General features: G+C 35.5%; 1 protein-coding gene and 1 long non-coding RNA gene across 5 annotated transcripts in view; one reads left to right on the top strand and one right to left on the bottom strand.

Annotated features, from left to right (window-relative positions):
• Nucleotides 1-27,090, top strand: part of LOC108740569 — a 123,119-nt gene that overhangs the window by 12,316 nt on the left and 83,713 nt on the right. The window lies entirely within an intron of this gene.
• Nucleotides 1-27,090, bottom strand: part of LOC108740568 (gamma-aminobutyric acid type B receptor subunit 1) — a 172,165-nt gene that overhangs the window by 70,805 nt on the left and 74,270 nt on the right. For all 3 annotated transcript variants that reach the window (XM_025980234.1, XM_025980233.1, XM_025980232.1), the window contains exons 7-8: nucleotides 8,718-8,852; nucleotides 1,871-2,258 (exon numbers count right to left, since the gene is read on the bottom strand). In XM_025980234.1, the coding sequence (XP_025836019.1) occupies nucleotides 1,871-2,258; nucleotides 8,718-8,852 (523 nt within the window). The remainder of the gene's footprint in view (nucleotides 1-1,870; nucleotides 2,259-8,717; nucleotides 8,853-27,090) is intronic.

The raw sequence follows: 27,090 nt of genomic DNA, 5'->3' as shown, positions 1-27,090 counted from the left end.
TTCGTTAGGAATCCTGAGTGGTGATGGTAGGGGTAGAAAGGCGAAAAAAGGAATTACTAGACCTGACTAGACTATGACGCTCGGTATTCGACTCATCTAAAACCTTTACTTATCTGACCGCCGTGTATCTTGTATCTAATATCTACTTGTACATTGGGTTATGTGTCACGGAATCACAATAAGTGAGACAGCAAGCAATTGCTTCTATCTCTTCTTCTAGCAAGCGTCGCTACTCCATTGCGGGAATTGGTAAGTGTAATTGGGCATGCTCCTTTCTCTAGTATGAGACTCGAAGCACTTGTGAGAGTTTCTAATTGAAAATGACACCTTTTTGGCGTCGAAATGCGTTTTAAACTGCTAAATGTCTTTGTGAAAATTTGGGATTTAGTGTTATGTTTAGTTTTAGGTTCACAGTACTTTATCTGCTTTTCTTGCATTCTAGATTTGAGATTTGAACGAATCTCATATAAAATGTTGTCGAAGTCTTTGTTAAATTGTAAATAATTTTAATGAAGCATTTGAAACGTATCCTTACCGATTCTTAATTATTTCTTATTTATTTTTGACCGATGTACAAGACCTGTCACTTAAATGCGTCACATCTCCTGAAACTTTTATGTATTATTGAAGAAGGTTGACGCGCATCATAAATCAATTTTCAACAACAGATGTTGCTTGAAATGCTTCAACCGATGCGAAATTATGTCCCTTCTATCCGAATTAAGTAAAGCTAGTGGTATATTGTTATATAAATTTTACGGAAATATTTAAATGAAGTTAAGAGTTATGGACCTAATTCGAGTAACATCACTTATTGTTAGTAGCATCTTTACACTGTTGAATCCTAGTCCTTCCCATCTCAATCTCATTGTTACAGTTTTATATTACTGACTTATTTTAAATGGTAATCACTCATAGTTTCATCTACATCAATTTATGATGTTTAGATCGGAATCAATTAGGATTAACTTGTGCTTATGGTATGCATGTGTGACTAAAAATTCAATGAAAATGAGAAAAAGATTTAATTGCAGTTGACGTGACATTAATTATGTTTGTGCTATATCCACAAAAAGTGGGAATTTTCGAAACCAGATCTCTGGATTGGCTTTGTCTACTCAGCTTTTTTGTAGTATTGCTTACCAAATTGGTCGTGCATTACATTTTCTGACATTTCTCGGTCGCGTCGATAAATCAATGACTTCCCTATTCATATGACGATACGACATAAATCAAACATAAGTCAGAATCCACGCAAAGAGAAATTGACAGAACGAAATTAAAGCCTAAAATGGTCTCACCTATTTTAGATTCGTATCAGTGGTATCGTTTAAAAGAGCCAGCATCTATGCTAAGTATACACTAATTTTGTTTTGAAGTGAAACTCTTTTAGGAACATTGAGGACAAATTTCCAGAGTCATGGCACAAAATCCTATGAGTCGAATAATGTATGTATGCTTTGGAAAGATAATCGAACTTTTCTAAAGATTTCTTCTGTTCTTGTAAAATTGTCTTTGATTGTTTGGGGTACATTCTGTGTCCTAGTATGTAACTATAGTAGGGGAATTAACCCAGGTATAGTTCTATTGTTATTGCTTTCGTTTATTGGCAGAGAGACTTCAATATGAAGCACTGTTGTTTCGATTATCATCATCAGTCAAACTTAATGTGCGTCATGAGGTCGAAGTCGAAAAGAAGTCCAATAATGTCAATTAACTTTACAACTAAATTTGTTAAATTAGTGGTTTTGGATTTCTTGAAGTCTGGATCTCCTTTGTTATGATGCTTCATTTTTAATTTTAATATGTCGTTAAAGATTCCAAGTGATTTTTGATTAAAGAGGAAAAGAACAAAAGAATGTTTACTCACCTATGAAAAACCAGACGTACGACCTTCCATATAACTGTTGTTTGTACACTTCGCAAAGAACTTTTCGGGCAGCAACCACGTAAAATAGTCCGACGATAATTCTGGCATCCTGTCTTCGCAAATTCCGAACGGCATCGGCAGGATCCGAAAGGAAGGATTGTCTAGTAACAATTTCAATTCCCGCTTCCTTACAGCGAGTTTCCAAGTCTTCAACCGTAGATATGAAAACTTCTTCGGCTTCCTGTAATATTGCTACCCTCGACCATCCGAATTTTTTCATTAGCTTTATGCGAGTGGGGTTGTGTACGGTAGCTGACGGATGAGTTCGAAACAAAGTGGGGAACCGATTGCGATCAGAAAGGGCTGGTGAACTGGCGCCGTAACACAACTGGAACATCGAAGAAAAACAGAGTTTAATAATGTATTGGGATAAAATGAAAACGTAGGCATTAGGTTAACGTTTGTAAAATCGTTTCCTCAATTTTTAAGTAACGAAAAAATCATTTGCTGAAACTAATTCAACTGGCTCTAAATTGTCTTAGTGTTTTTTTTTACTATAAAAAATATGTATTTTTGAAACAATCCCGCTTCGTGCTAGATAGGATGTTATTTAGTATCAGGATGGTATCTCTGTACACAGAGGAATCTCTTCTTTAGTGTTTTCATTCTATTTTCTGCTGTTAGATGGCGTCATGCGGTTCATTTGTTTCTTTTTCTATTTACTTATAATTTACAACTGACTGTTCCAATATAAGACAAAATACGTTAAAAATATGAGTAAATCGTTTAGTGCATCTATTTTCCACCACTTCGTGGAAATGTACATACCTTTCCAACACGCGCAAGATTATATTGACTAAAATTAATTATGTAGGTAGGTAAAAGATTATCAAGGAGAGTTATAAATAATTTAAATTTTGAGAGGATGTGCTTGAGGCTAATTGAATATGGATTCATATTTGAAATATAATTTTGTATTTCGGACACCGAGCATATTTAAGCACTCACTTGGAAAAGCAAACTGGCATTTAACTCTGATACGCCCCAGGAAATGGCATGTTCAGCTTCCATTATTATTTCGGAGAAAGGTTTTAGTAGAAATTCATTAACATACCACGTTTATCGTTCATTATTTACATGGATGATGAATTATTGTTCTAGCATTAACATTTTCAACGTCCCTTTGCACATTTAAATTGTAGCATACAGAAACATAGAAAGAGCCTTTAATATTTGAATAATCCACAAAAGACTAAACAAACGGCGTAAATGCTGCTATGAACTTTGACTGATTTATGCTTTTAACTTGAAACTTCCTGTTTCAGTAGCAACAATTATTTCTCTACGGCTTTAATCCTCCTTCATTCCCATCGTAAACTCTAACGACTAGAAAATCTTTGCGTGAACCTACTTTGGCTGGTTCCCCTCCACATAACTGAGAAAAGATATTATAACCTTAGAAATGGTCCACACTTTGTCAGCAGGTAATGGGCCGGAAATTAATGTTGCAGAAAAAGAAGAGAGAAATTTCTGATACGTTCGGTAATGGTTTTCCGGTAATTCCTATGTCCAAACGTTCCACATAAAAGCGAAGGAAAAGTTTCATCTAGGGAAAATGATTGGATCTTAATACACACACGTACAGCATTCAACAAAAAGCTTGAACTAGATGCCCATGTAAGTGGAAAGCTTACCGATTAATACTTTTAGAATTTTTAGAAGTATGCGACATTGTCCAATTGCTTTTCTTTTGGGAAACCTACGAATAAAATACATGACGCAGTTCATTTTACTGTTACTTTTGTTTTCACAGTTCTTTATCAAGTGAAGATACTGTTCTGTTTTTAACCATTTAAGGAATTTACTAGTTATATTTTGGAAGCACACATGAATATCTAAATAGGCAAAAATCCTCATATTTTTATTGATATTGAAACATATGCAGCTGTTTTCTTATAATTTTGACCTCTTTCGATGATAGTAAGGTGCATTGTAGATGCAAGAGTTGGCAGCAGTCCAAACATGTAACGTAAGCAGTTCAAAGTTCACGAGAACAGAACAAAACTCATCGTAAAAATCTTTGGACTATCTCCATGTGCACAGTGAAGAGTTCAAATGGGGTTTCCTTATACATTTTAAAGACCGGCTTCTTTGTACTGTCTATTTTTAGATATCCAACTAACTGCCAGCAACTGATACGTATCGACTCGAGTTGATTCGTCGTTTTTAACCTCACAAAAATCATCCTAAGTATGAAGGTGTCAAAATAAAGGTGAAAAAATACAAGAAGGTGCAAGTTAGGAGAATATTTATTATTTCTTTAGTAGGCAGCTCTAAATTTGGAAATATCTTTGATGGTCACTGACCAATCCCACTGTATCTTTCCATACAAATTTGAGTGGATTCAATTGGTTATGAGAATTTCATATTTCACATTGAACGTCATCGGATATGACGTATTAAATCTCGGTATATACAATCAACATCGATTCTTTTGTAAATCATCTTAAATCCAAAGGACCAAGTGCCTGCTATTGCAATTGGTTCAGCTATTGGGACTTATCTATTCGAGAACTCTTCACATTTAATTTCTTCACAAATTTTTCAAGTTTTCCCCTTCATCTAAGCAATTATGTGCAAGACTGGCCAAGTGCAAAGCGTAACTGGCTTAGTGAAATGTTTTGCTTGACTTTGCCTGAACTAATCCGTTTAGACTTTAATTCACTTCTTCAATGAAACCTAAAGCTACAAAATTGCATCATTCGTGCAATACTCGGCGTGAAGGTGGTGGTGGTTTATGAAGCGTGAGATATAATTCAATTCGTTCAGCTCGGAATGAACATTAAACGGTACACGATGGCAAGAAATATGCAAGCTCTGCGGTGAGTTTTGACGGAGAATTTGGGTCAATGACGGAATAAGTTAATGTGGAAACAACTTGCGACCTTTGCAACACAATCAAATTGCTTGTGGTAGCACGGAAGACGATCTTATCTCTCCCCAACCTGTTTCCACTTAATTATAAATGTCAATAAACCAAAACACATGTATTCTGAATTGCTGCCATTAATTGAGTTTGGAAATAGCCGCAACGGTAATGTGTTTGTAATAAATTTGGAACATATTAAAGGAATAGTGAAAGTATAACCGTTTTGAAAAAAAGCAAGATTTCAAATAATGTTGAAAGTTACATCGAATATATCAAGCCACAACAACGTACGTCGAATGACGACTATATGAAAATAGTTAATCCACTTGAGATGAGCTATCTTGTTTATTGTGTTGTCTCGACTAACATCCCTCAGGTTATAGTCCATTTCTTGAGATTCTCTCGGGAATTTAAAATGAGAAAATTTTATCATGAGTCTTTTTTTAATCTGTTGAACAACCTTTGGCTTCAAGGGTAAAAGTGATACCGCGAAAGGAATGGGTTCTCTAGCCAATGCGCATGACCTTAACCCCATCCTAGACGTTTAGTTCGCATACATATTAGACAGACTATCTATAGTATAGTCGAAATAAGAAGGCAAAGTCCCCAATAAATAGTGCACACTAAAGGCATACCGTTTTTCTCGTTCTTACAAACGGAATATATTCTGTCGAGACGATCGACAACATGCTTGTCTTGTCATTTGTACCTACATAAAATGGGCAAATTTACAGGGTCGGCTTGATTTAGTTATTGTATTTGTGCGAATAGTCATCTCTCTACATATATCGTTTAAGTTATTTTTTCGTCGTAACTATTGTTGTCGTTGTTTTTGTAGGCGTTATTGTTGTTGCTATTGTTGTTTTTATTGTTAACATTCAACGAAATGGTCCGAGAAGTTTTAAATTCATAGAGTAGAAAACTTGTTTGGAATGTTATTAATTATTTTCAAAGAAAGAAAGAAACAAGTAGAGAAAACATCTCCGTTATAAACATAGCGGCGGAGGTTTTGAACATTAGTTGCAGAACCGTATCCCGGATACGAAAAGAAGGTGGAACTTTTAATTTAAAAACAGATGTATTATTTTGTAAAAAAATATTTTTATGAAATTAAAAATAAACAATAACGCATTCATTTCTCATCAATGCTGACTATTTTTGAAGTCGATTGACCTCTAATTCGAGATAAANAGTCGAAATAAGAAGGCAAAGTCCCCAATAAATAATGCACACTAAAGGCATATCGTTTTTCTCGTTCTTACAAACGGAAGATATCCTGTCTTTACTCTCTAAACACGCCTCCTCCACAGCTGCGTCGAGACCTGCACCTACGTTTCATAAGAATCAATCGAATAAAATGAGACGATCGACAACATGCTTGTCTTGTCATTTTTGTCTACATAAAATGGGCAAATTTACAGGGTCGGCTTAATTTAGTTGGTGTATTTGTTCGAATAGTCATCTCTCTACATATATATCGTTTAAGTTATTTTTTCGTTGTAACTATTGTTTTCGTTGTTTTTGTTGGTGCTATTGTTATTTTTGTTGTTAACTTTCAAGGAAATGGTCAGAGTAGAAAACTTGTTTGGAATGTTATTATGTAATTATTTTCAAAGTAGAGAAAACAATCTCCGTTATAAACATAGTGGCGGAGGTTTTGAACATTAGTTGCAGAACCGTATCCCGGATACTTTACTTATTTTAATAAGGTGGAACTTTTAATTTAAAAACAAATGTATCTAAGTATTATTTTGAAAAACAATTATTTTTATGAAATTAAAAGTAAACAATAACGCATTCATTTCTCATCAATGCTGACTATTTTGTATTTATTATATATCCTTTTATTAGTTTTCGTGGAAGAAGACCTTCCTATTAGCCTATTGACCTTCCCGTTGTTGAGTTATAATAACACAAAGTTTAAAAATATGAGAATTTGTATCAATATAAAATACAGTGTTGCACGATTAAAAGAACAATAATATTTTTAGATGTGTGGGTATGTATGAATACAGACTCATTCAATCTGTTTTGATGTACAATCGAAATTATATAAATATTATTGCATTGAATTATTTTAGATCTTACAATAACTTTTTCACCATACTGTAGCACGACTACTACCTTAAGCCGATCCTGTAAATTTGCCCATTTTATGTAGGTACAAATGACAAGACAAGCATGTTGTCGATCGTCTCATTCTATTCGATTGATTCTTATGAAACGTAGGTGCAGGTCTCGACACAGCTATGGAGGAGGCGTGTTTAGAGAGTAAAGACAGGATATCTTCCGTTTGTAAGAACGAGAAAAACGATATGCCTTTAGTGTGCATTATTTATTGGGGACTTTGCCTTCTTATTTCGACTATNATCCTGTAAATTTGCCCATTTTATGTAGGTACAAATGACAAGACAAGCATGTTGTCGATCGTCTCATTCTATTCGATTGATTCTTATGAAACGTAGGTGCAGGTCTCGACACAGCTATGGAGGAGGCGTGTTTAGAGAGTAAAGACAGGATATCTTCCGTTTGTAAGAACGAGAAAAACGATATGCCTTTAGTGTGCATTATTTATTGGGGACTTTGCCTTCTTATTTCGACTATACTATATTGTGTATCGTCTTTAAACACAATAAAGCGCTCGTTAGTACTGATTACCCTTTTGTATGAAATAGGGATTTATTGTAGTGGTTTAACTGTGGCCGCTCGGAGAGAAAACGCTTAATTTACAAAAACTACGCCGGAATTCATCTTGCAACGGCTGTTGTACCTCATGAGCAATCCAAAATACTTGCTCACAACTTGTAAGGTATCATGTGGGATTACAGATGTATCCCTGCCTCAAATATAATGCTAATGGCTGAAAGGATCAATGGCTTGTCGTTGCTCATCAGCCATTGACTGATCAAACCACCTAACGGATCTCAAACCATGAACACGTAACAATACCTTGTTTGTTATGTTGCTCACTTGCTCTCAACCGCTACGTAAAGCTTTTAAGTGATAGTGAAAGTGCTTTTGATATTATAATTATCACTTAAAGTCAGAAAAAGTGGAGAAACATTAACTATACAATTCTGAAACTTTGAATGTAGGTATGTAATAACTTTTTGTTAACTCGTAAATTCAAAGGAACGAACAGTACGAATGGAAGCAGTCAGGCAGGGAGCTTTTGCATGGAAAATTACGGCAACCCAGGGGTGCCATCCTTTATATTCATGCTCAACAGCAAAACCACCCTTTTCGCAAAACACACTTACGTAGAAAATGATTTATTTAGAAAGCTAGGTAATTATGTGCGGCTTGCTTTCAGACCCATATACAAAGAACAATTTAATTATGCTCATTTGACAACACATATAAATCCAAGAGTACACATGAAACAATTAAATGTCAGCATGATACGGTGTACGTTTTGCAGGGGGAGGTTTTTGCATATTTACGGATTATGTTTGCAAACTGACATTAAATCTAAAGTAACTTTAAAAAGCTTATCGCTAAGTACTAAGTTACATACAGCTTTAATTAGAAAGGAAGAATTACAGAAGTAAAAGCCGTTTATGGCGCTACCGGGTAAAATAGCGCGATGCAGAAATGCTGAACTAATTCTGCATAAAAGTCAAATCGAAGATTCTGGTCTATAAAGAACACCTGTGCCATTTTTGAACTCATTCTTTAGTACTACGGTTCGTTCAAAGTCGTTGATCTTCTCTTCTTCTGACCTGACTACATTTAAAACGTGGTTTGTCCTCTGTGATATCATAAGAGAGAATTATATTGGCAAAGGAGAAAAGTTCCTGCACTCAATAATTGTCCTATTAATTCTATTATAATTTTGGCATGGCTACCAATCAGTAATCCTAGCAGAATGTTAAAAATGGAACTAAAAAACGATATAGTATGGAATTAGCAGCTTACCACAACTAAGTTCCACATTTTGGCTGCTTCAGCGACAGTGGTGCATACCGTACTGCAGCCAGCTAGAAGCATTAACTTTGTGGGTTCATTGTAGAGAAGATCGTACATCACGCTTGCTCCCAAACCTGGATCACACTGAAACAAAAAATTTGGTATTAGTACGTGTCAGAAATGAAGGCAGTAATTTAGTGTACCTACGAATAAATTAGATAGATAAAATACTCAAGTTCATAATGGTTTGAGATTAAGGTTTTATGGATATAGGTCTAATAGACTTGTTTCTACGTAGAAATTTTAAAGATGGTTTAGGAAGCTGTTTTATCATATATCAAACGGATAGATACAAGATTTAAAAGAAAATGTACAAAATTTATCAAACGTACTGTCACTTCCAGGCAAACCATCATACGCGACGAAGAGTGCAGAAGCCTACAGTGTGTTGCCTAAATAGCGCTCCTAACAAAGATGACCAGAATCTCTAGATCCTACATTCTGGAATCTCTCTAGAGAAGTCCAGTCCCTATAAATAGTTTGCGCGAGGTCGGAAGAGACCGAGCGGCATGGCCTAGAGGTCTAGACCATTGCTTAGCATTCGGGAGGACGCCGGTTCGATTCCGGGTCCGTCTGCCTTGGTCCAAGTTTTTCTGTGATCACTTAGGCAAATGCTGGGGCAGTAATATTCCACAGATAATCTTTCACCTTCTTCTATCTTCATTTCGTCCGTCTCATCTTTCTCACCCGAACCACCACCCACCCATTCCCACGATTCCTGAAAGCAGGCTGAAGAGGGCCTTCCGCCCTACCTTCCGACTGCCCGTCCACCAGCATTACTGACTGGTGGGAATGAAACACCCAAAAGAGATCAGTTCTAGCTCTAGTTACGAGATGATATACAGACAGTAATAGTAATGCAGCACGGAACGTGTTGGATTAAATCCTAACTTGTTATTTGGAAGGATATCCATTCAATTCCGGTTTCATCCACTTTGGTCCCAGTTTTTCTATAGTTCTCTGAATCGTGCCGGTAAATGCTGAATCAATAATACTGCTCCACAATCTTGTATTGCCTTCATCTCGTTTGACTCATCTCTCTCTGCAACCAAAATCCAGTCGTTCCCGGGATTCCTCGAAGGGGGCTGTAGAAATCCCTACTCATCAACACTATACTTTGCACTAAAATGTAAATAAGTGGAACAACTCGTTCACCAGTATCAGCTGACGGAAATGAAACGTAATAAAGTTTCATTTTGAGTGAAAGAAATATCCTGCAATACGTTTTGTTAATCGCCCAGTAAACTGGCAGATGGACGACAAAGTGATTAGGATAATATTATACGAATTAAGTGGTCGTTATATTTTTTACTTATAGAAATGGTGTTACAACACGTTTATGTATATATTTACTGGCTATGTGAATGCCTCCCTGTATAATTACTGTCTGAGGGGGCATTGTTTGTAGAGCGTACTTGTTAACGTATGAGCTGCCAATCAACAATCTAATTAGTGGATAGCAGAGGTGGGTACCTGTCTACTCTCGTTCCAGAAGTGCAGTGAAAACATTTACACATTAAATGTCAACAGGATTTTTCAAGTGAATGATTCGAGCTCGGATTTTTCTTTTGATGCTCTCGCGGGTAAACATAAACTTTGTAAATCTTTCCGTGTAGATAAAATCCGATAAGCTCTGTCCGCCAGACTCATCAGTTCGCAATTCAAAGGGTCTAATCCCATTTTCAGAACTGAAATTAGTTACCTTTTCCCTTAATGATGATTGCGGCTTTTAAGCCTAATTCCATTACTCTTAATTTTCCCTTAAAATGAAAGAAAAAGGTGAAAGCAGCGTGGTTTCCACTTAATTTGAATAATAACTGATTAACACGATATTTTCTTTGACGTGCAGTGAACGATACCTAAATTAGTTAGTAGCGTGAATTTCGTACAATTTTGTGATACTACAACGATAAAAATTTCGTCAAGTGGCAACTTTCAAACGATACGTCACATGAAGACCATTTTGGGCATATTTCAATCATGGGTATCTCTCTAGAAAATTTTGATGGTACTCTTATAGGAACGGGACGTTCAACCCTAAATTATTACCAATATTGTGGGGGTAACTACACTGTGATTAAGGTCAGTTGTAGCTCATACCCGGACTCTCCTTCTTCAGAACCCTTTCCGTCAAAAATTTTCCCCATCCCTTGGGCTCCGAATGAGACTTGGTTGGTGCATATATGTGTGACATATTAATTTCTAACCGCAGTCCTTCTGGTGAGTGCGTCTCTTCTAAATTAAATATCTCTAACTGGAAGACTGTACTATAATTCGACGCCAAAACTTTCGACAGCTGTAACTCTGAAACAATACGTCGCATGAAGACGATTCTAATCTTGTTTCATTCATAGGCTTCTCTAAAAAGTTTCTGTTGTACCTTCATCGAAATTAGATCGTTTGATTCAATGTTATCGGCTATATTGCAGTCTAGTCAGGGAAACGACGAAACGAAAGTAAGGGGTGATTGACATGACTTTTGGGTTGGTCGTAACACACGGCTGGACTGTCCGGTTTCAAAATCTTGTACGTCAAAAATTTTCCCCGCCCCTTGAACTTCAAACGAGTCCTTGTGAGTGCGTATACGACGTCACGCTGCGGACTTATGAATATTAAAACCACAAGCATCCAATTTCATATAACCCTCCTAACGTCTTGCTTATTGCAAAATTATGCGGCATTTTTATTTAATGACGCAAGAGTTGGTATCTATTACCCCTCCAAATCGAGAATTGTTGCGATGTATCTCTCACAAGCATGATTACTAAATTACTCAAGTATTCAAGAAAATTTTACTTCATTGTATATGGGGAAGAAGTAAACGTGTTTTTGGAGACATTCTACACTTTTCTTGTCTAAATTCGTAATATACTAATATTGTCAAGGAATTCCAGACATTTCGTTTGGATGGAAGTAAAAACCACAGCGATGTGGTCCACTCTTGACCATTCAAAGTCCTTGACCCTTAACCTTCGTCTGTTACCTTTTTCTACCGTACCTCGTTTTTATTGACATAAACCCTATTACGTGACAAAATTTTCAAAGTAATTACTAATTGTTTTTTCATATAACCCATTCGCCTTTCTCTTTTTTTGCTGTACAATCTACTACACGATTTTCCTTTTCTTTACAACGAGTTTTCGATTTGCTTTCTATCTTCGATTTTATCCTCCCTGTATATTGACCATAATACACTTTCCCACTCGTTTGGATTTATGAGCAGAATAGATGCATCAATCAATAGAAGTTGTGATTGTTAGAATAAGAACAAGATCGTCATTTTTCCGTTTACGTTTTGTAGCATTTGCAACGTCAAAAAACCGTTAAAAACAAAGAACTCGGACGTTTCTTTCAAAAACGGTTTGGAGTCATTAAGGGCGCACGGTTCCAGCAGTTCAAACAATCGAATTCTTAATCTTGAAAGGACCCACCCATTCGTTCAATTTCGTTTTCACTCTTTCGATCTTTAACTTTAGCGAATTAATCAGCAGAATATAGCTTTTTAAAGCACAAGCTAAATTAGGAAAAACTTGTCAATAACGCAAACAACAAATAACATTTCTTTTGAGATTTAACGAAAACCAGCTGATGAAATATTTGCAGATCTTAACCAATGCAAAAAGCCAGATGTGACAACCAAGAAGACTAGAATTGGTACTATTCTTGGTAATAATATTACCTTACTGTCCTACTGTTATATTTATAAAGTCTTTCTAAGTAATTACTGCCTTTTTTTTAATGCTATGCCCAACATCGCCGAAAGATATAAACTTGATTGCCTTGTTTTTCTATCAAAAATGACCTACAATCGATAGTCGATATAGAAATGGTAGTGACTTGCTGATACGGTGCGTTAGAATATAGATCATAAAACTCGTTATAACCAATGGTTTACGTTTACAGGAAATGAGGGACTTTTAAAAAGCCAAGTTTTTAAAACACATGCAAGTCACGTTCGGGGTTGGAAAGGGTTGCGGATCAATAAGCACAGACGTTCCAGTTTTTCCTGTTTTCACCACATGCACTGTTATGGAAGATTGTAAACGACACTAAAATCGGCCAATTCGATTATGTTCTTTTACGTTTTAACCAGAATTTTTTAACACAGTAAAAAATTTTTGAATCCACCTTTATGTTTTGAAGTACTCTCCTCTTTTAGCGATGCACTTTTTCCAACTGATTGAAAGTCTTTTTATGTCATTATTGAGAAATAAACACCTTCATGTTTTGGTAGTCATCAAAACAGCGTACTCCAAATTCTTCTTTAAGTTCCATGATAACAAATCCGGATTATACAGCAGATGTTGTAGTGTTTCCCGATGAATTATTTTCAAGTTTTTCTTGTGTCAAAGCAACTATATGTTTCTGACGTGGTCATAGAGAGAACGATAGTTATAATAGGGAAATTCTTCCTCAATTCCCTATTACGCCTGTACTTCCCCTCTAATCAACCTTTCACGAAATCACCATCGAGTACTCCGCTAAGCAGGGGCTGCCTTGCACAAATATATTCTGAATCTCTCATTTTGGTAAAGCTATTGAACTGTCTTCGTGCACAAATTTTGAAATGCTCGTTTATGCAAATCTAGAACATTCTACGTGTCTGTCCTATATATATTTTAGAACAGAAATTACAAAAAGATGTTTTGGTATTGGTGTTGCGGAATGCATAAACAATTGGTTAGAAAACAAAACAAAAGTACTTTTTCCTTTAATCTGTTACAGGAATGGTGTTCCTGTATATAAATAACTTATTTTCAATTTAAAAATCTCCTTAAATTTCTGCTAAATTCGAGACAAATATTCTTGCTGTTGTTTCCCGGAAGTCAATTAAATTTACTTGATGTGCGAGGATTGCAATAAAATAAATTAACAAAATGCTCCGATTTACAGTGGCATTAAGTCAAGTACCCAATAAAGTAATTAATTGTCAAAAAGCGGAGGAATACATCCTCTTCGAACTGTGTGTTTAGTACGAGATGAAGAAGATCGTTAAATTCTTCTATGACGAGCGCTTACACCCGAGGGACCAAACTTCCTACTTTGTATTATTCTGATGGCTTACATTCAGATACTGTAAGCGTTCCTAATGGATTAGCGATCATGACATTCAGAATAGACTGTGGTAAGTAAGGCTCAATCGGAAAGTTTGAATCCATTTCTAAACAACTACCACAAGTTAAATCATAAGTACCTAAGTACTTAATATTCTCGAAGAAATTTAGAGGTTAAATTAGTTGATGGAGGATGTTTAGAACCGATCAAAGATGGAAAATGATATTAGCAATTTATGGGCACAGAATTAGAACAAAACATAGGTCCAAATCAGGGTTTAAGTTCCTGGATCGACACCGACGTTTCGTCTTAAGTCCAAAGGCTTTAGCTACTATAATTTCATGTAAGGATAGTAATTCGATCAGTAAGTACAATTGTATGAATGAAATAATAAATAGTATAATCCCTCTACCTCAGGCCGCTAGTTGGTCCTAAAACGGCCTGAGGTAGAGGGGTTTTAGTCGGTAGGTCCGAGGACTTCTTCCTCGGGAATCCGACACTACCCAGTCGTACGGACGGCTGGGTGTCTTCTGAAGATTTCCCCTCTTCCACGAAAACATAAAAAAAAAAGTACCCAAAAGTTCCCGAAATTTGAATCATGTGCGTAAAGGATCGCAGCTATTGGCAAACGCCACTAGGTGGAAGTCTGCACATGCTTTGTGAGTCAATATGCCAAACGGCTTCAGTTTGGGTGGACCGAGCGGCATGGCCTAGAGGTCTGGACCATTGCTTAGCATTCGGGAGGACGCCGGTTCGATTCCGGGTCCGTCTGCCTTAGTCCATGCTTTTCTGTGGTTTCCTTGGATCACTTAGGCAAATGCTTAGGCAGTTAATATTCCACAAATAATCTTTCATTCTCTTTTGTCTTCATTTCGCCCGTCTCATCTTTCTCACCCGATCCACCACCCACCCATTCCCACAATTCCTGAAAGGAGACTGAAGAGGGCCTTCTGCTCTACCTGCTCTGGGAATAAAACACAAAAAAAAGTGGACGCATTCGTTGTTGGTGAACAGTTTTTATTATTTGCTATAACCACTCGTGTTTCCGATTTTACAATGGTCCATTTGAAAGAACATATCAAGTTCTGTTTTAAACTCGGTAGGACTGCTGCAAAAGCACACAGTGACTTAGGAAGCATTCAGGAACGATGCGCTAAGCCAAACACGAACGTACGAATGGGTCGAACGCTTCAAAAATGATCAAGTATCAGTTAATGGTGATGAACATTCCAGACGACCATCAACCGGAATTACACTGTTGTTTGGAATGCAATTGGAGATGATCGTGGACAGCCCATTCACGACATCTGCAGCATTGTGGGATTATTATATGACATATGTCAGCGGATTTTATAAAAATAATTGAGCATGAGAAAGATAGGAGTTATGTTCGTTGCACGAATTTTATGGATTTCTCAATCAATAGCTTAGTCATTGTTTTTCAACCACCTCATATGTCCGACTTGACTCTATGAGTGTTTTTCTTCTTTCCAAAAACGAAAATGCAGTTGAAGAGGTGTAGATTTGACAGGATCGATGTCACTGAAGCTGAATCGACGATAAAACAAGACTTCTAGAATACATTCCTTTCATGACAGAAGCGATAGGATCGATGTCTGCAATCGGATGGGGACTACTGTGAATGTGAGGCCAATGATCCAGCTATTCTATTAAGTATTTCGTGTATCACTACATTTTGGGAACCTTGGTGTGCTTGCAAAACGCAGTTTTGTAAGAAGTATTTACTATGGTTTATCTTCTATGGTTGCTTTTGTGTTTTGGAAGTCTTCTAAGAAAAGGTCTTTCCGTTTGACCACTGTAACTCATATCACAGTTACCACTTTTTCTCAGTCAAACAATGCACCATCGTATAATTAACCATTACACAAAATGATGGAGCTCAAAAGATACCCAGAATTAATAAAACGTTTTTACTGTTTTTCTGTGGTTGGAGTATAAATAATACTTTCAATCTTGAAGAAAAATAGGTATTTCAACAAACAAGAGGCAAACCGGATTAATCCCTACGGAAATTCTTCCTCCATTACATCGTATGTAAGCGAGTTCTGTAGTAAACAAACTTAAATTGTACCGAGAACTTTAGCTTTATTAGCACTCTCTTTTTTTTTTTTAAATACCTAGAACGAAAGAAACTTCTTAGGTTGGTACTTTAGTCAGAACTTTCTTAGCGCTAGCAACATCGCTTCTACAAATCCATTTCTCGCCAACAGTGGCGGCGACGTCAGAATTTTATTGATTTAGTAGTTCTTAATTGTTTGTTTAGGTTTTTAATTAGAAATTTGCGAGAAAGGAACGAAGTATGATCGTTAATTATTCTTATTACTGTTCCCATTAAAACAATTTTAAAATTCCCGTTGCCCTCTAGAACGCGCAAGCAAATATTTTAAAATTAATGAATTAATTAGTTATTTTTTCACTGCTAGAATATTTCCCTAGGAAGGAATCGATATTTTTTGCATAAAGTGCTTGTTATCAGGTTGAAATGAAAGAAAACAAAGGCAATATTAAAAAGTTATTGGGATCCGTTAAAAGGGAGGAGCCTAAAAACATGGCGCCGATTAAAGAAAATTTGTAGTAGTTCCTATAGTGTACCGTGCAATTTACGATAAAATGATAAGTATTGACACAATATGTGATTGGGCTGACACAAAGCCTCGGAAAGGAAATTTCGTTGAAGGTGAGCGTGTCTTTAATGCCAATCACATTATAAAATTCGGAAATAACAAATCCGGAAACTAGCCTTCAAATTCCGTCAAGTTTACTGCCTACTTTTTACAAACATTGGATTTAAAAAGTGATTCACGTTATATAATTGATAAGGTGATTCTGGGTGATTTAAGCAATATCATATCAATGTATTGCACGTGCAAAGCCGATTTAAGAGAACGTTGCAAACACATTATTGCAACTTTGTTGTAGGTATTGCAGCAGGTAGGTTCTTAACCTCAAAATATTTATATCGTATCAATAGAATTGTGTTAAATCAATTACACAGGAATAAATAATTTCTCACTTTATAATTTTAGTATGATTCTAGTTTTAAATATTAAGGTTATGGCTGATGGTAAATACTTGCTGAAATATAATCATGTGCATTAAAATGACGTGAACAAATTTTTATTCCGGGATTCACTTCTTTGATACCTACTGCTTTCATTCAAGCTTCTATTAGTTTACTTTTTTCTCTAATTTTCCGAATATATTTTTTACATATATAAAACGGTTAGTTTTTATTGGAAAGTGGTTAATGTAGGTGAAAAGTGAAGATCTATGTCTGAAGTGCTATTGCAGCTTTTCACTGAACATATTAACTTTTTATTTGATTTAACTTTAGACTCCATCATCAAAAAAATTTTTACTTTTTAACGTGTTTTAATTTTTTAATGAACAGTTTTACAATTTGCTTGCACAGTTCCTATGTAAATTTTTCCCTCATTCGAGTTATAAATTTTGCCTCCAGATGGTGTATGCCCATTTGACGGATCCCAATATAAAATAATAGTATTTATTGTAGGACGAGAATGAAATCAACGTTAATTCATGGAAAAGGGGTTTTTGGGCTTAAAATGAACACGAAGGTCCCATCATATTTTCAGTGAAACTCCTTTTTATTTTTTGGTAGTAAATTTAATTTTTTCGGTGTGATTCAATTTTTGATCATTAAAATTTAATTTTTCAGTAAACCGACAACATCGTTTGAATCAGAAAATAGGTAGCTAAACAGCAACGTACAATTCTAAATTTTGTTTGCTTGTTTTACTTTTAGTTTGTCCTTTGTTTGCTTTTGTTGTGTTTTGTTTGGGTTTTCGTTCTTTTATTTTGTTTTGATTTGATTTCTGTATTCTTTTGTATTTGTTTTAAAGAAAATATAATGTTTTATCGCATGTTATAATATTCTTTATGCTGTATTTTAAATTTGACTTGTTCAAGAAAAAAAGAATTTTATTATTAACGTATACATTACCCAGAAAAGACGGTTATGCACAACTGGAATGAAAATTAACGTTGGGTTGATTCATGAAAGTTTAAAAGTCCTTAATTAGCGTTATCTAGAATATGGAGGTGCTATATTCATGCATTCAACGTGGATATGAAAACAGGAATAAACACGCACGAATGTAATTAATAATTCTCAATGTTGAGGTACATTTCATAATGGAAGTAATATTTTACTTTTACATATTAAGCAACTTTTGCCTCAGGTGGAGATAAAACAATAACATATTAGTCGAATGTCAAAAAGAAAGGGGTTTATGAATTAAAATGCTAATTATCATGTGTCATAGTCAGAATTATACAAAACGAAGCAGTCACGTGTAGCTTTTTTAGACATTTTCATATATTTTATAAATATGACAATCGTAAGACCTCATTAGTTACATCAGAGTTCTTTCATGAAGTACGAATTTCATAAAAGCAGCTGCGACTGTTCCAACTAAAAGTGTGACAAATAATGTGCTCTTCGAAACGAGAAGAATATCAGCGTGCTATAATAACCATCGCACGAATCCTTCTTAATGAACTGTCGAAGAGCGAACAATAATTAAAGAAGTTTTAACAAGTTGGAAGACATTGTCTTGTTTGACATTTGCTTACCGGCTCGTGAAATAACAAAAAGTTACTTATAACACTTTCATTAGGAGCCTGAGAAATGCAATATTTGCAATCGATAATGTTGTTTTTATATGTTATAAAAAGCTCTTTTATTTTGAAGATCGATGTGTACATCACGAAGAGTGCGAACTGCCATACGATAATAAGTTTATTCCCATGAAGACTACAACAGATAACGAACTCAATCTTTATATGTAATGACATGTGAAAAACGTCCGTAATTTTTTGGGCGGTTTTCACACAACACAAAGATTGAACTGCTTACCCATAGTCTTCTGGTGGTTATATAGTGAACACATACCACAGACAGTTCCCATTGACCAACCGATGCTGCTTCTGGGCGACAGCGAGATCAGGAAATAACCATAGATGTTGTAGGGACGCCATGTATGATTTGTAATTGATATTGTGTTTTTGTTTTCACAATAAACCCACAATTAGAAGCCAATCTTCACTTGTAGGAACCGAGCGGCATGGCCTAGAGCAGGGTTCGGCAACCTATGACCCGTGGGTCACCGAGTGACCCATTTGGTAATTTCAAATGACCCACAAATATTATTTTGCAGTATTTTGAATATCTAAGAATTGACAATTTTAGTTTCGAAATGATTGATTTTAAAAGTTCAACATTATGGACGGATAAATCAAGAAATTGCGGAACGATTGGGAAAATGCAGAAGATAATCATTTTTTCATGATATCAACATGTTGGGCATCACTTCCTACGAGGTTTTCATCATTAAAAAAAATTGGCTTTGCCATTTTGTCCACATTCGGGTCCACTTATAAATGTGAGCAAATATTTTCACAAATGAATTTTATTTTAAACAAAAACAGGAGCAGGTTAACTATTTAAAATTCAGATGCTGGTGTTCGACTTAAACCGACTAACTATAAGTCAGACTTGACTAAATTGACGTCACAGTTTCAACATCAGGGGAGCCATTGATATTGTAGAGAGACTTTATAAATAAAGTTTATTCAACTATGTTTGTAATTATTTTCTTAATAAAATATATCTTATTATTTACTAAAATGCTGTTTTAATATGAAAATATCTCTGATCCAAATGTCTTTTTAATACTCGCATTTTGGTTGATTTTGACCCGCGGCCAAAAAAAGCTTGCCGACCCCTGGCCTAGAGGTTTAGATCATTGCTTAGCATTCGGGAGGACGCCGGTTCGATTCTGGGTCTGTCTGCCTCAATCCAAATTTTTCTGTGGTTTCCTTGGATCACTTAGGAAAAAGCTGGGGCAGTAATATTTCACAGATAATCTTTCATTCTCTTCATTTCGTCCATCTCACCTTTTTCACCCGAACCACCCATTCCCACGATTCCTGAAAGGAGGCTGAAGAGAGTCTTCTGCCCTATCTTCCAACGTAGTCCAAGAGACTGCCCACCCACCAGCAATTGGCTGGTGCGAATGGAACCCCCAAATGTTTTTTTTTCACTTGTAGGGTTTACTGCACTGTTTGTAGCTATTTAATTAAGTATAAAGAAGTTATTCAGCCCAGTACACCAATCAGAGTGCAAAATGTGGTTACATTTTCTTGAAGTTTCATAACTAATTACAATTATTTATAAAAATAGTAATTGTGAGTTATTAGGTACACTCCTTTACAGTTCATGTCATCGAAGCTTTAATATTTATAAAAAAGAAATCGTGCAAAATTTGAATAATTTGTAGCGTTCCGCCTTCACGAATGCGACTTCCTGAATACATATTATTTCGTGTTTACCGCCCCTGTCTTGCTGACTGGCTAAGATGTGAAATGCGATATATATATACATATGTGGCTTAATTATTGTATACCACGATGCGGAAATACTCCTACCTCTACTGCAGTACATTAGAATGACTGAATAAGCGGAAATTCCGTTTCCAAATTCAAGGTTTCTTATAAAAGATTTGTAACCAAAATGCCTCATTTTATGCTATCTACGTTGACGTATTTTGTTTCTCAGTTGCCACAATAGTAAGATAAAAAGGTCCGCATTGACCAGTAGCGCCCAAAGAATGTTTCAGATGTGTGAGCGTGTAATAGTGATATGAGCGCGAGGGGTAACGGATTATTTAGATAGGGGCCCAAAAAAATCCTTTCAGTCGTTTTTGTCCGCCAACTGGAATTTATCGTTCGCAATTTAATTTTCTTTTGCTCGACGAGCCGTTTACTTTAGTTATGATAAAATCAGTTCCACAACACCGAGCAGCGTACCTATATATATACATATGTATGAAAATTTTTCGTGCGTGTTTTTTCGTGGTGTCATTTACGCCAGACCGAACAGATTTGTTAGCGTCTACTGAAAAACTGTTGCATCCCCATTATTTTTATGGGAACGTAAAAACAGGATTTCTAACGGAAAAAGAGATCCAGTCGCGTTGATATATAATAGTTACGAAAAAATTGGAGCAAAACACTGGATATGTACATTACTAGGGAACTGCAAATGCATTTCGAATTTGTAAAGGTAGCTACAGTTACTTTGACATTCTCGTATCTAAAGAGTGGCTCTTGGGACTCTTACCTTAAATTGCAAGATGTTCTTTGCAGTAGGATAGTTGACGAGTTTATAGCTAGGTTATTCCTGTTTACATGGTCTGTCCACTGTTTACATAGTCTGTCCAATACATACGCGAACTGACCTTCTAGAGATATATTAAGGTGAGATATGACAGTGGTCACTGCAGGAGAGAGAGGCGCCAATGGTTCTTAGAGTAAACCGTTCAGTTAGAGGGATTCTTTTCTGTGGTACCATTTTTACCCTTTACTTGTAGACGACTAAAATTATTTGACAGATGCAACAACGACTGCAAATTTTTGGAACTTGGAAATTGACGAAATCTTAACAACTGTTTATGGAGATAACGCACTAAAAAAAACAGTACTTTCTAGAGGAACTATGCGTCCTTTCGTCGATTCACTGTTCAAATGAGTTAAATTTGGCTGTGCTCTATATTTTATCCAAAGATTCTTTGGTGGTAATGAATCGGTGTTGCATAGTCAGCCTGTACGAATTGGAGTTAATTGGATTTCTGGGATACCATCATGGAGCAACCATGAAGAGATTTGTTTCAAAATAATGACGTATAAAATTAATCAAAGGCAAAAAGCCCTCACCGAAACAGCTTAACCCTTAAATTCAAAGCTGAAACGTAATATTTGGAACTTGAAGACCCAACTATATTTTAAAATCCAAGGACTTCCAACTCTCTATTACTTCCGAAAGCAATGGGGCTCGAAGCTCGAACACCTTTGGAAGAGCTTCAAGTACTTTGAAAGAGCTTGAAGCCTTTTGAACCACCAATAACGAAGCACTTTTAAAAGTAATTCGTTTATCCATCAGCCCCTATTACTTGTTCACAAAAGGGCATGAAGTAGGTACAGTGATTCTAATCCCCGGAAGGACTGGATGGACATTTTCACTCGCAAAGCACTAAATCACACGGTATTAATACGGTTGACGCCAACATAATTTTCATTGAGAAAAGCACCCTAATATGGATTGGGGTTAGTAAGGTCTTGGTTAGTATTTCCGATAGACTTTAGTGGAATTTTAATAGAGGGATTAAAAAGGTATTCTGTTCCACTAAATAACGTGAAGACGAAGTATATAAGCAAGTAATGAAGAAAACAACGGTCTATTTCACGCTTCCCCTCCCGGCCAGGGAGATTTCAGAGTTTCTCTAGAGAATCCAAAAAACTTTTTGAACAAATATATTTAATAGAATCTCCAAATAAAACTTTAGGTAGACCACTTCAAATATCAAAAATCATTAGCCGTAAAATAAGAAAGTAGAAGGTCCAAAGCACCCTAAACAACCGTTTGAGAAAGAATGATTGAATAACAATAAAAGCTATCCTTTAGGTTTAGAGCCAGTGAAGGAAAAGCAAAAGCAAGCGGGGCCTGAAAACACCGCTGCAAATATTTTATCTTACAAGCTATCAACCTCCTAAGTTATCTTGTCAGTAACTTCTTTATTTAAAGAGGATCTGTTCCAAATTTGGTTCATCTCAATGATGATGGGAATCATCGCATCAGTTCAAAAACATATTTACCTCGGCGTCTGTATGTATGTAATCCAAAGCTACCAACCGTTTTATTTGTTTGGGGTGTGAGACAACATGTCCCCTCTTCCACTGCTCCCTCTGATACGGCAAAAGCCTACGGTTGAAGTGGATTACTTTCGACGTTTCACGGTTCTAATCGGACCGTAGTAGTCGAACAGTAACTGTCTGCAGCTAATTGCAGATTACCTCGAATCCAAATGGTATTCGGTACTTGTCCGGTTCGATACTCCAATCCACTTCCTTCATCCTTTCTAAAGCTTTACAAGAACAGAAATAAGGGAGAGAAAGCACTATATGTACATATTACGTCCATTCGATTACACATCAGAGCAATTTCTATCGGTCTTTCCGTACTAATTCGGAACGATGGGACAACCAACATACCGTCCATTTTATTTTCTGCATTAAACTTCAAAAGACTGCATCCATCGAACTATTATTTATAGCGAGGATTTGGAATGAGATCGTTTGAAACAAATTGGAATGGTGACAGAGCGAATGATTTTGAATCAAAGTTGAAGGTGTGAACTGCAAATGGAAAATCGAAACGCATGTTGAAATTCATTATATATCTACATGATAGTAGCACAGTAACAGATTTCAAACACAGCAAGTAGAATGGAAATATAGAAATTCAACTCATAAAATTTATGACTGAAATTGAAACAACAATGACCTTTTCATCATTGAAGCTTCTATATTGGGTTATTTCTCACATAATGTTCTTAAAACGATATCATCATCATTTTTGGATTTTCTCTAACCCCTGAAGTATCAATACTTCCATAAGTCACCTTTTGTCAATTCTTTTGTCTCTATGGTTTGACTCATTCTTTGACTTTGACATTTTCATCGCTTCAACTCTACCATACTTTTAGAGGGGTCACTATTATCTGGGTTCTTCATGTTTTATTTGAATTTTGTTTTCTATTACAGTCTTTTGATTGACACTACATCACGTTATCATTAACTTTGATTTTGAAAGTGATCAAAATCGAAGTCAAAGTGGGATTTCTTTTGGACAAGAGGCACACGATAATTGTTATGACTGGTTTCCATATTCATAATATTTCTTAATTTATTCAAGTATTTGATTATTTATTTACTGAACATTATATTGAAACATAACCCTTCGTTCCATGTTCAATTTATAGAGAGCGCGTAATGTATTATTACCCAACGTTGCATAACAAAGTACATAGTAATAGGTACATAAGTCACAGTAAAATATTTTATGGGCATTTTCAAAAGTGATGGTCCATAAACGTGAAACTAGCAGATAGCTTTATATATATTAGGTTTCTCATATAGAAGAATTAATAGAGCTTCTCAACGGGCAACACGGAAAGTTATTAGTTCATGATTAAATCCATATATACACGTACCTACCTTCCTATAAATTAAAGGGGATTATATGTAGGTATGTTCGTATTTTGTAATTTTGTAGTCAATTACAGAATTAAATGGAAGGACCTTCTAGCATCAGGCTTGTGAAACTATGAGCATTAAGAAGACATTTCGGGTCGATGGTATTTTCGTTTTAAGTCTTCTATGATGTATAATAATTACCTACCATACTCAAAGTGGATGATGGAGACTGTGTTAAAGGAATAATTAAGCCAAAAAGAGACTCAGCCACAAAACTTGTTTAGTGTTTCGCCCACTTCTCATGTGTACATCATCAATGCGAGACTGTATCATTAGCTGAGTCGCTCGCTGTATAACTTTCTGATTCATTTACGGCAAAAAGCTGGTGAATGAAGTGTGAGGCAATGCGATTTGGGGTTAAAATTTCGAAGGTCACCATTGGAGGTTCATGCTAAGTTTCATTAAGGAAACTAACAATAATAAAAAAACTTAAGAAACATAAATATGAAGATTGGAAAAACTTTGGCGGTTGTTGTAGAACAAACAGAATAGCTCAAAACCCCAACGCCAAAACACGACACTGTAGTTGTCCGAAGCACTTTTCGGTAACAAAGTTACCTTCTTCAGGGACTGAAGTAAACTAAACCTAAATGAGAACTAATCCTAATTTATACTGATAGTTGTTAAGGTTCAGTGAACATGACCCGAAGCCAACAAGGTAGATGTTCAATGGACCTTAACATCATCATCATAAACGTAATTAAACTAAACTAAATAGCGGAGATCCAGGGATGGGACCGTTGTCATTGTTAAGAACAATTTGTTTATTTTTATAAATGTATAAACTTTCAAAACTGTTTAGTAAACGATTATTCCTAACTTCTTTAACTAACTTAAGGTTATTAATATTAATATTATGTCCATCAGTAAGAATATGTTGGGCAACACTAGATTTTTCTTCTCTACCAAACCTAGCATGAGCTAGATGTTCTTTAAATCTGGTTTTGATTGAACGTCTAGTTTGTCCAATATATTTTTTACTACAGTCATTACAACTAATTTCATATATCCCCGACTTTTCTAAGAATGGAATTTTATCCTTAGGGTTACCAAGGAGAGTTTGAATGGAGTTGCCATTTGAACTGTAAGCAATCCGTAAACCAAGTTTTCGAAAAATACCCTCGAGTCCGCGAGTAAATCTTGGCTCGTATGGCATAGTAATAAACTTGGTTTTATTAGCATCTGTTTGAAAAGTCGTAGATCTTGAAATAAAATTCCTAAATTTTATCTTATTAATTAATTTATCAATAATGTTACAATTGTAACCATTGTCTTTTGCAATTTTCTTAATTGTACAGAGTTCCTTATTATATCTATTTTTACTAAGAGGGAAGCTAAGTAATCTGTGTACAAGGAAGTTAAAACTAGCCATTTTATGTTGAACACAATGATTAGAGTCGTTGGGTATATATCTAGAGGTATTAGTGGGTTTTCTGTAGATGTCGAATTCTAAAGAATTCCCATTTCTTATAACCAACGTATCTAAAAATGGTAATTTGCCATCTTTTTCCATTTCTACAGTAAATTTAACCGAAGGGAAACGTGAATTTAAAACATCAAGAAAGTCTTGAAGACTTCTGGAACTTAAATCGAAGATAGCTGTTTGTTCTTTTTTAAGAAACATAACCTACACATGTCTATATTGCAACGTTATTAGACGCAACTCATCGACATTAATCAATCACCGAAATATTTATCCTTTATGTGCTTATATGCATTTTCTTGTGACCTAGCCTAGCAACCCTCGACCGTCGACCCCCATCGATCGCCAGATCTGTCGCTCGACGATTTTATGAGTTAGATCCCATAAGAACGAGCCAAGTTTTATTTTCAATACTAAAATTAAAATGTATACCTGTTAAGAAAATATTAATCATAATGTGGCAGATAGAAGACGTTTATACAATGCAAGTGAATTTTATATATTTTTGTCAATTTCTACATTTTTAATGACCTTGTTACCTTTCAACATCTGATTCCTATTTGGATTTGTTTGGTACAATAGGCGACGTCGTTAACACTCGCTTCCACCCATAAAAATATGAGATTTCTAGCTAACGAGAATGATAAAAGGAAAACCCAGGTTGCTGAAAGTGTCTTATCTAAAGAAATAAGAATTTCATACAATAATATTTTACTTTGTACTAAAATTTTAATGACAAAGCATTGCAATTTCCAAAAATGTAGGCCTATCCAATTATTATTTAATTTTTTGATAAGAAGTTCATACTGTTTTACATTAGAGAATTTACACTATATAAAATAAAACTATCACAGCAGGAATTTTGCTTCCACGATATTTTAGTCTTTAAACCATATAATAAGTGCTAAAAGTAGTGGCACTAAACGATTTCGTAAATGATCAGCATCACACTCGAGAAATAGCTATATAAAGTTCAGTGAAATATTGACAATTCACGAGAACTTTATTTACGTTGCTTATAAAATTTTCACTCATTCATCTGGCTTGCCGGCAAAGAAATATCTATCTCTCAGGGCAAAATTTTATTTTCGTTGCGATATAGGATCTCAGTTGCCGAAGAGGAACATGAAAAATTGATTTTATATCCATTAAAAGCTAAGATCAGACGATGTAGCTCACTTTCTATCTATTGGGAGTACGATGGGAAAGCAATGTCATCTACAATACCCATTGCCGTATCTTTAGCTCTACTTCAGATACAAAATCTCCAATGCAAATGTAATTACAATTCTTCCATGACAGTGTGCAAAACTAAACATTAAAGTAACTATCTGAAGAAGAAAGTTGTGTGAAGTCGTGGGACGAAGTTTCTTTTGCTTTTCGATAAATATTCATTGTAAATTTTGTATTTTGTAAAAAAAAGAAACTGACAAACATCTAACCAGTGTATTCCATAACTAATATCTACTCACAATATTTCGAAATTACATTTTAAGACTAAGTGCTTGTTGCTACTAACACGCTAGTTTCTAAAGATTATTGAAATGATTCCCGCTGAATATATTCGTCAAATGGCAGACTAATCTACCTTGTCAGCAGATCATAATGAACTTAATGTCAACTCATCTTCTCTGTTATAGTTATGTGAACGCTTCTAATCTCGATTACGACCTCCCGTGAAACGTGTTCGGTAACCACCATTATTTT

This window comes from Agrilus planipennis, unplaced genomic scaffold (assembly GCF_000699045.2).
Source record: "Agrilus planipennis isolate EAB-ADULT unplaced genomic scaffold, Apla_2.0 scaffold180, whole genome shotgun sequence".
In the NCBI taxonomy this organism is placed as follows: Eukaryota; Metazoa; Arthropoda; class Insecta; order Coleoptera; family Buprestidae; genus Agrilus; species Agrilus planipennis.
This window is presented reverse-complemented; position numbering and strand designations above follow the sequence as displayed.